The sequence below is a fragment of the Chelonoidis abingdonii genome, chromosome 1 (assembly GCF_003597395.2).
Source record: "Chelonoidis abingdonii isolate Lonesome George chromosome 1, CheloAbing_2.0, whole genome shotgun sequence".
Lineage (NCBI taxonomy): Eukaryota > Metazoa > Chordata > Testudines > Testudinidae > Chelonoidis > Chelonoidis abingdonii.
The window spans coordinates 236567721-236578610 of record NC_133769.1 but is presented as its reverse complement, the minus strand read 5'-3'; the positions used below and the strand labels follow the sequence as shown (position 1 = coordinate 236578610).

Below are 10890 nucleotides of genomic sequence, written 5' to 3'. Positions count from 1 at the left end.
CTTCCAAAGCAGATGGCAGGGCTATGTACCTTAAGCGAAGCCTTAGGAAGTGTAGCTAAAATAGGGAAGTCATCAGAGCGATGACTAGGACACAAACCTGCAGGGGGACGTTTTGGACAGGGAGAGGTTCCTGTGCAGTCCAGAATCTTGTGTAGAGATTCTGATCAGTAGGAGGTTTTTCAGAAAATCATAGAGCTACCAGCGAAATCACTTAGTAGGCACATTGGGGTCAGTAGCAATTATGGTATTACACTGACTAGGATATGGCGCACTGTTTCCATAGAAACTGAGCCAACCAGAATGAACGACAAAAATAAAAACTATAGCCAACACCGCGATGTATACCAGCGAAAAGAGCGGCGGGTTGTGAGCATCAAAGCACTGTCCTGGACGAACCGCAACAAGTACCAGTAAAAGGTCCCCCAAAGTGACTGCTGAGAGGAATGCCTGAGGCAGCAGCGACATGGAGGAAGACCAAGCGAAGAAGTGCCATGGCAAGACAAGACCTGCATGGGCTGTACAATCGACAGGGATAGCTGAGGTGGCTCTGACATTAGGAAATCTACCAGTGGCTGGAAAGGGCTGGGACTAAAAGACAGCACCTGAGGCACTGATCCATAGCAGCACAGGAAGAGGCCACTGACGCACCAGATACATTGACAGGGGTCTACCCACCTAGAGAGGCACCCAGGTGCAGATGGCAGAGAGGCCTCAGAGACAGTCACAACATAGTGTGCAGGATTTTAAGACATGCGCAGGACAGCATACACTGAACGAGCAACAGCAAGTGGCTGGCATTGTGTCGTACAGAAACATCTGCACAGTTGTATGGGCTAGACTCCTCCAAGATCCAGATAGGAGATTCCACGAAGGGTTGCTGGAGAATAGCAGGCTGAAGATCTGTCTTTTGACTCCAGAATCCGACGGCAGGCAGGTACTGGCCAATCACCAGACATCGGTGGTAATAGACAAGACAGAAAGACAGCGGTGGTGATAGATTATAACGCAGTGGCCAAGTGACAGCTAACATATCAAGGAAAGAAGGAATATGAAAAGCTGGGAGGAAGTACCAGGCCTGAAAGGAGAACTAGAGAGGATAGTGAAAGTGAGGCAAAAGTGGCCAGTGGTGGTCGGGTAGCCTCGGGGCTGTGACTGCCTATAGCTGGGTGAGTGCTCAAACAGATCCCAGGAACCAACATCAGAGGTCTCTGTCCAGAAGAGTGGCAGTTCTGAACAGCGTAAGATTACTGCTCAGAGCCTCAAACGTGGTCAGGGCCTCTAGGTAGAGGACCGAGGTTGAGGAGCACATACACCACTAGGGGTAGCAAGGGGAACTTTTTTTTAATATATATATACATGTAACATTTTTTTGCCAAGGACCCCACCTGAAAGTTGGATACCAACCGGGATGTGTGAACCCCCGGTCTCTCGTATCAAGGGACGGCGCTGTCTTAACCACTTACGCTATTCAAGGTCACGCTTATGTCTATCTATCTATCTTTGCAGAACTAACTCGGTTACAAACAGGCGAATACTTGGATTGCTACACCAGCTTCCCTCCCGTCGTGCTTCTTAAGTGTTCTCATGTACCTCTTATTGGCATTATCGTGTGTTCTCCTTTTTTTGGAGAGAGATTTCCCATATACATTCAATCCTTCTATGCTTGTCATAATGGCCTTATAGGTGGTGATAATATTATCACCTCTTGGCTGGACCTGATCAAGATGATGGACTTATCAGTATGCAAACCTCACGTAGTTTCTTTAAAGAGTTGTTTCTAATGTTAAGCTTTTATGAAATACAATTTATGAGTTGTTCGTAGACATCATCTGGACAGATATCAGGTGTAGAATAAGTCCAAAATAATCACAGGAGAACTCAGTTACGAACACCTCATGGCAATGGAGGTTGTTCATCAACTTCTGAACAAAATGTTATGAGTGAATATTCTCTCAAAAGTTTACATGAAATTGACTTAATACGCTTGCAAAACTTTAACGGTTGCGAAAAAAATGGCTGCTTTTAATTAAAGAACAAGCACGGAAACTTTCCTACCAACTGTCAAAGATCTTTTTTAAAACTTTCCCTTTCGGGTATTTTTTAGTATGTATTAACCACAGTATTTCTCCCCTCCCCCCACCACTACTGCCTGATCGCATCCTCCAGTTCCAATAAGCGTGGTTGGTTGATCAGGTGGTTGTAATGTTGGTGTTCATGAACTTTGAGGTTCTGTAAAACCAATTCGGGGTGATAGACGGCTTTCAGACAGGTCTTATGCATGATGCAAATGCATTTGGCGCTATGGTGGACTTCTCTGTTTTTCAACAATACTGAAGCTATGGTAATCCAGGAGGGCGGCCTCCACATGACACCAGCAGCCAGGAGCGCGTGCTGGGGCAGACAAGGCCGGGGGGGCACTCTGGCCGGTCATGTGCATGGGCGCAGGCAGGCTGCCTTATGGTGGCATGCTTGGAGGGCCTCGGTCCCGTGCGTTGCAGACCTCTCCGCAGGCCGTGCTGCCGCATCCGCAGGGACCAGGGACCTCCCACAGGCAAGCCGCCAAGGAACCGCCTGCCGTGCTTGGGGGCGGGCAACAATACCGTAGAGCCGCTCGCTAGGGTAGATTATATGTTTGATTAAGACTTGTTGCAGGGAATGAACGTCAAGATCTTCTCTGGGATCCACAGCATAAGGATTACTCAGCATTGTTTGCACCACTGGATGTCACTGTTGCTCTTATAGATTATTTGAAAAAGGGCTCCGGGGCATGGAAGGATGGAGTTTTCATAAGAAAGTAATTTTAAGGGACATTTTATTCTTGGGGCGGGTGATAATTAGAGTATCTATATTATAAGTCTAAATCATCAAGTACCCGAATTGATCTGTAATGGACTACAATCATAAAATTCAGATCAAATCAAGATTGGGTCCTTAACATTATTTTTATTACTTAGCAATTACTCCATGTTTAAAGATTATGTGTAACTGGGTCAGAAGCGAGAAATAGGTGTGGTGTGTGCGCACACACCGTGCCCCTCTCATTCTACTATGGTGAGACAATTTCCGCCAATACCTCAGTCCGATAGTATATGTTGATTTTGTCGCATGCTGGAAGTCCTATTATACTTCCGGACTTCAGCAGTTCAAATGGCATACTGGCATGAGTCCAGCGTTATCAGGATGGGGGCGGTGCTGTATTTGGAATGGTGAATGTCCTATTTATACAGGGGCAACGAGCCAAGATAAGAATATGGTGTTATAAAAGAAGCATTTGCACAGTAAATGTACGGAGACGAGAGGCTAAGTATTTGAGAAGCTCAGTTCGTTTCTACTAACTCTCAGCATCGTGATCAGTACTAATTATTTGCGACATGATTTATGCTCATATTGTAATCTGGTGCCTATCACATTAGGTGTATTTATATTCAATAAATTAGATCTAATAATGGTGTTCCACTCTAACTTTTATTTTTTATTTCCTGATCTTTTTTTCAGGCACGTTAGCTGGAGTAGTAGATTTAGCTGTACTTGACTGGATGCAAGATCATGAAAGAGGGTTGTCTGCTTCTGTCTGCATTCTGGTACCAGCCATGAGTCAGTGCTGCTGGACAATCTAATGAAACCAATTTGATGAACAAGAGATAAATTCCCAAATGGCGAAATGGTCCTAAGCTTCTGGTAAACAGTCTGAGGTATGCAGACTAGGTTAGGCTGGAACTGGGAAATACTAAACCCCTCATCCAGAATTCATTTTCCCACCACTACTTCTGTGAATTCTTCAAACAATCTGCCTTCCCACAGACTATTTCTACTTAGCCTGTTATAAGTCTCACAGGACTTCATGGGGTATTGTGGCTGGGGCAGAGAGACAAAGTCTGGTGAGAATGGGAAATCTCTATTGAATCCTTTAACTGAGAATAAAAAATACCTCCTAAAACTTAGATCTGGGTGAAAATTATACTCAGACAAGTCGTTTTATGCTAAAAAATGCGTGTGGCCAAGCCTGAAACCTATTTACAGAATTGAACCTGATAATTTGGCTCAGAAAAAATGTTCTTCATCAAATCTCCACTCTTTTGGGAGGCAACAGGTTATGTGAGTATCCTCCACCAGCAGTTTTTTTAAAAAAATACCTGATGCTTGCTACAATCTCTCCTTCAGAAAAAAGGTGTTATTTGGGATGACTCTTATGGCATTCAGGATAATGTAGTTGATTTAGGTTAGTAGAATATACAGGCGGTTGGCACCACAGGGAGAACACAGGATTCAACCTTCATTTTAAATTTGGCAGTGGAATTTTAACCTGGAAGCTCATATAGGTCTCTAAGACACTGTTCATCCTGTACAACAAACAGACTTGGCTGGTTCACGTCTTAAGTACCCCAAGAGCTGCTGTTTTGGTTTAGGGCTGGAGCTTGCACTGTCTGGGACATGGCCTGGCCCTAATTTCCAGAGACGATGTTCTCTCGACTCTAGTACTTCATTGGACTTTGTGTACGTGCTGCACTGTTATCCCAAGCAGGGAAATTTGCTTCCTGAGTGTGGGTGATTACACCAATGCATGCGCACTTTTACATGGCATTTCAACATCATCGTCGTATTTATAGACTGGGTTAGTCGTTTTCTGTAGTAACAATTAGATAACATTGTTTTTCCCAGGCTAAATTGTGAAACTGAAATGAAGTTTTAGTTTATAGAAATTCCTGGATGGAGAAGAGGTGGGAAGGGAGAAACGGAGGGTGGGGTGAGGTGGAAATATAATTGGTATGGCCCTGTCTTAAGGAAAGGCCACAGAAAGGCACTTGATATTTGGAGGACGTAAATAGAAAACATCCTCACGGATATTACGTTTTATCCATATGCACGGAAACTCAACAATATGTCACTGTATGTTATGCGTTGCATAGATTAAGCGGATAAAAACCATAAAGGGTGTTTTAGTTCACACTGTAGTTAAATATTTTCACCATATCAGCTAGTTTCTGATCCTCCAGGTGGTATTACAGTGAAAATAACTATTGGTTGACAAAAACAGTGAGGAGGTTCTGTTGGGCACCTTAAAGTAACAGATGACATTCGAATAGTGAGCTTGCCCATTTTAATCTATAGTTTAGGTGCCACCAGACTCCTCATTGTTTTTGTGGATACAGGACTAACGCGGCTCATCCCTTCTGATTGACACGATATTAGTTTGACCTGATTCTGGAACTCCCACAGGCCGTCTTAGGCATAGGCAAATAGGCCAAATCGTAGGGCCTCACTCTTGCCTGGGGGCGACCACTCTGCAGGCAGCCCAGACAGACGGGAAGCAGTGGAGCAATGTAGGAGCAGGCTGCTGGTCCTAGAGAGAGCAGAATTTCTGCACAGTCCGAGGAATGGGATTGGCTGTGTGGGTCTCCTGGGAAGGGGAGGGGTTAAGGGTTTGGGGGGAAGGTGCTTCACCTGTGAGTGTGACTCTTCCCCCCGGCTGAGGTTGAGGCGAGCAGGCCTGTGCTTCTGGGAACCAGTAATCCTTTTTGTCCCCATACACCTTCATTTCTCCCGCCCACGGAGCCCCCTCTCTTTCCCCTTCCCCAGGAGCATCCTTTGCATCATTCTGTCATATCAGAATTTTTTCTATAGTGCTGCTTCTTTAGTGCTAGTCCATCAGCATTACAGTGTGCTTAATTAAGTTAAACTGGTTTTAATAACGTGAATGTGGCAAGTTTTCCAATACTGTAAGCTTATGTTTGTGTTGCTAAGAGCAGGTCAGGCACAGGGGCACCAGTTTAATAATCTCACCTAGGGCACCATAAATCCTAAGGCCGGCCCTGCTCCCCCAGACCAACGGAGCTTCTAAGATCTTCAGTCTTCCCCTGTCCCTGGCTGCTATAGTCAGTAGATCTAACTGCATTAATATTGTTGTTGCTATATTATGGTAGCACCTAGAGGCCCCAATCAGGGGCCCACAAGAAATGTACACACATACAACAGAAAGTCAGCCCTACCTCTGTACAAACTCTGCAGGCTTCTCAAAGCCTTGTAGAACTTCTAAGAACACTCAAGATCGATTTAATTACAGTCAGTACAGAGAGAGATTTTTGTTCCCATTCATAAGTTACTACACCTTGCAGAAGACTTCCAAATAACAGACACAAGCACAGTGAAAAGAACTGGTTGTCTTGAGTGTACAGAGGGAACAATTGACAGAACATTTTACATAAAAAGTTCTTGGAGGGTTTTTCCCAGAGGTAATCTGTTCAGACTCTTTTATTTTATGCACAGCTGTGGCTCTGCTTATCATATCTAACTGAATTTGACATTTTGGAACCCTAGATGTAGATAGATTTATTTTTTTTTGCAAAACCATTTCTTCCTGTGGTTTTGGGCACTATGGCTGCTTTCAGCCCCTTAAATATATTGCCACTATGAATTCTGACACATCCTATAGGATCTGTCAATATTGTTTTAATTATAGTCTTTCTATGAAACCTCCCCCCAAAAAGCAGATTTAATTTAGAGAAAACATGAAAATAAATCAGACTATGCACCAGACCATATTTTCTTCCCGACTCCTTATTATACAGGTTACCTGTGTGGGCCATCTGTTCAACCCAGTGCTCTTTCCTTCTCTTATTCCAGTGGCTTTCAACCTTTCCAGACTATTGCACCCCTTCCAGGAGTCTGATTTGTCTTGCTTACCCCAAGTTTCACCTCGCTTAAAAACTACTTGCTTACAAAATCAAACGTAAAAATACAAAAGTATCACAGCACACTGTTCCTGAAAGATTGCTTACTTCCTTATTTTTACCATATTGTTATAAATCAATTGGAATATAAATATTTTACATACATTTCAGTGTACAGTAAATAGAGCAGTCTAAACAAGCCATTGTATGAAATTTTAGTTTGTACTGACTTTTCTAGTGCTTTTTCTGTAGCCTGCTGTAAAACTAGGCAAATATCTAGATAAGTTGATGTACCCCCAGAAGACCTAGGTTGAGAACCACCTTCCTATTCCACTGCTAGTGCCACTCCTTTAAACAGCCCACAGAGGAGGGTGTAAAAGTAGATTACATGTCATCCTCCTTGTGGAGACTAAACTTGCCTCTGGTAATACACTGAAGCCTTCTGTTCTGGACTAGAGTAGTGACTCCAACAGTCAGCTTATAGGCTTAAATTTAAGCAGGTGAGCAAATGCCTTCCTGAATCAGGGTCTTGGTGATGGCAGCTAAAAGTGTGGCTGGGTCACTACTGCTTCCCTTCTGAAAGATCTTATTAATCTAAAAAAACTGCTGTTTAAAGTTCCACAGGTTTATGATTATGTGTTAAAAAAAAACCAAAAACAACAACAAAAAAAAACCCCTCAATCTTGTCTGTGACCAGATGTCTAATTCATGGGGGATAGGTCCATCAATGGCTATTAGCCAGGATGGGCAGGGATGGTGTCTCTAGCCTCTGTTTACCAGAAGCTGGGAATGGGCAATAGGAGATGGATCACTTAATTACCTGTTCTGTTCATTCCCTCTGGGACAGCTGTCATTGGCCACTGTCAGAAGACAGGATCCTGGGCTAGATTGACCTTTGACCTGACTCAGTATGGCCGTTTTTATGTTCATATGTCAAATATTTGGAGAATGTGAGGATGAATGTTATCCCTAGTGAGGTAGTCATGCAAAATAAGTGGGATCCTAGTAGGGTGACCCAGTATAATGCAGTATGTGTGTCTGTAGCAAATACATAAAACAGATCTGCAGTCTTTACATCTGAGATTTGATAAAGGAGTCTGTCAAAAGAAACAAATATGATAAAGCTTAATTGAATTAAGAAGCAGAATAACTGCTTTAGCCCAATATTTTACAGCCAAATTCTCACTAGATGAGCTGGAGCTGCTGCAGGTTCGTACTAGTGTATCTGAGATGAGAATCTGGCCCTGGGACTGCAAATTCAGAATGTCGCCTGAGGCAAGGGTTGTCAGCCTTTTTCTTTCTGAGGCCCCCCAATGTCCTATTAAAAACTCCACGGCCCCTTTGTGCCACAACTGTTTTTCTGCCATAAAAGCGAGGACCAGCGTTAGGGCTAGCAAGCAGGGCAACTTCCCGAGGGCCTCATGAAGCTAAGTTGCTCAGGCTTCAGCTTCAGCTCCAGATGGAGGGGCTCGGGCCTCTGGGCTTCAACTCCATACAGTGGGGCTTCAGCTTTCTGCTGTGGGCCTTAGCAAGTCTAATGCCGGCCCTGCTTGGCAGACCCCTGAAACCTGCTTGCGGCCCCCAGGGGGCTCTGGACCCTGGTTGAGAACCACTGCTCTAAGGGAATAGTGAATATTATCAAATCTCTAATTGAAAGCACTAGGGAGAAGACATTCATGGGGAAATGAAATAAACATTCTTCAGCTGGAACAATAAAAATCCACTATGACTATGGATGGGTGTCCGTGATAAGTCCGGAATTTATTACTTAAGTCTTGGGTCATGGCGGTTGATAACACTGCTCTTCTGCTGCTATCAGCAAGGCCAATCATTGATATTGTATTTGGATAGAAATCTCTAGGATTATGCTAGAGTTAGTTATTGTTATGGCATGTTTGGCAAACAGGGACCATCATGGCCTTATCTGCTTTGTCATTCATGAGATTAGAACATAGGTTTTTCAGCATTGGGAACTGGAACAGAATAGGAGTAGTTAACACAGGCTTCCTTGATTGTCTCACACGCAGCACTGTCTCATCATAATCCTCTGCCATCTGAAAAAGCACTCACAGCACCTCAGATATAGGTTATGGACACTACTAGTCTTCACATAGAGGCTTCCCTTGTCTCTGTTCTGGGCCATCAGACAGCAGAGGGAGAACCTTTAAAGGTATGCATCATATTGTCATCTTTAGACTGATGAATCACAGCGCCATGCCTCCTATTGGATCAGTCCATTATGGGCTTTTTTTTTGGCTATTGGACTGTCTAGATCAGGGGTTCTCAAACTGGGGATTGGGACCCCTCAGAGGGTCACAAGGTTATTACATGGGGGTCAGCCTGTACCCCAAACCCCACTTTGCCTCCAACATTTATAATGGCATTAAAAGTGTTTTTAATCATAGAATATCAGGGTTGGAAGGGACGTCAGGAGGTCATCTAGTCCAACCCCCTGTTCAAAGCAGGACCAATCCCCAGACAGATTTTTGCTCCAGATCCCTATGTGGCCCCCTCAAGGATTGAATGCTCAATGCTGGGGTTTAGTAGGCCAATGCTCAAACCACTGAGCTATCCCTCCCCCCTGTTGGAACAATAAGAGGTGTTGCACTCAGAGGCTTGCTATGTGAAAGGGGTCACCAGTACAAAACTTTGAGAACCCCTGGTCTAGATGGCTTTATGATTTGGATGAGACACATCCGGTTGAAACTCAACCCAGAAAAGGTCAAGGTCATGCTCGTGGGTTGGGGAAAGTGTCTTAAGGAAAACTTGGGCAGTTTTTGTATGTCCATTCCAGGGAGAATGGCATCACTAGAGATGGATGTGGAACTTGGAGGTAACCACTAACTGCTCGTTCTGCAGTTACAACACTGATTTAGAGTGGCTATTACCATTACCATTTCCATCCTGCCGGGAAAGCCCATCTGTTTATCTTGAGTACGGACCTCAGCATGATTGTTTATGCTTTTGTCACATCCAGGGTAAACGACTGTAATACATTCATAATTGAGCGTCCTTTCAAATTGCTTTGGAGGCTACAACCACTACAGAATGAGTCATTTACCTTATACCTGCAGATAAGAGTGAGGAATTCAGTTATACCCATGTTCTGTGAAGTGCACTGGCTGCTAATACACCAAAGAATATAATTTAAGGTATAGAGTTAGTATGGAGCCTCTTCATAATCTAAACTCTCAGAACTGGATTGATCACTTCTCGTCCTATGTCCCTGCCTGATCATTACAATTAACTAGGATGGTTCTGGTCTTGGCCCTTCTATTAAAATTAATGGAGCTAAATCCCTGGCTTTGAAAATCTCAGGCAGTGTCCCCAGAGAGGCCAACTGCTGTCTCTCGTTGGCTGACTTTAAAGTACATTGCAAATCTCTCCTTTGGGGTATTTTTTTCTGGCTGTAACTGGGTTTGCCCTGGTGCTAGATTTGTTTAATGTTATTTGGACTGTGTAAATGTGCTTACCTTTTCTTTCAACTGTTTAAGTGTTTAGTTTGGTATTTTGTACGGTGCGTGAGAACCTTACAAAAGACACCATATAGATTGATTTAAATAAACTAAGATGCTGCATCTGTATATCTTTGTGGAGCACAAAAAAGTGCAAATTTACTGAGGCAAAAGCAGCTTCAAACATACTACTAATGTTGCAGTAATTGAACAGAACCTGCTTCACCTCACTCCTAATCCTAATAGAAACATAAGGTTATTTCATTGCATTTGTCTAACAGTGTTTTTGCTGTTGTTTTTCCAGGGTGCAAGTGCTTACATTCTAAACTATTTTCTGTACATTATGTGGGCTCTATCTTTTGCTTTCCTGGCAGTCTCCCTGGTCAGGGTGTTTGCTCCTTATGCCTGTGGTTCTGGGATTCCAGAGGTGAGTTTCTTCCAGATGGATGCAAATTTAAAAACTGAAAAATCATTTCATGTTCCAGACCTGTGCTATCAGATAGCTATGTCTTTGGTATATGAACAAGCAGAAGCAAGACATTTTAATATTTTTTTTCACTGGACCTGTCTCTATATTAAACCTTTTGCCTAAGCTGTGTTCATGTTACCCATCTAAATTCTACATCTTAGACTCCACTCAAAGGCATACACAGTGGCTGCTATTTTGGCCAACAACCCAAGGACTGAACTGGACACTCCTAGAGCTGAAAGCATGAACTGCTACAACTTGAACTAAAGATCTAAGACTCCCTAGCTGGGCTGTAACA

General features: G+C 43.5%; 1 protein-coding gene across 2 annotated transcripts in view; it reads left to right on the top strand.

Annotated features, from left to right (window-relative positions):
• CLCN4 (chloride voltage-gated channel 4) overlaps positions 1-10890 on the top strand; it is a 75227-nt gene that overhangs the window by 43913 nt on the left and 20424 nt on the right. For both annotated transcript variants that reach the window (XM_032779754.2, XM_032779755.2), the window contains one exon: positions 10428-10550. In XM_032779754.2, coding sequence (XP_032635645.1) covers positions 10428-10550 — 123 coding nt within the window. The remainder of the gene's footprint in view (positions 1-10427; positions 10551-10890) is intronic.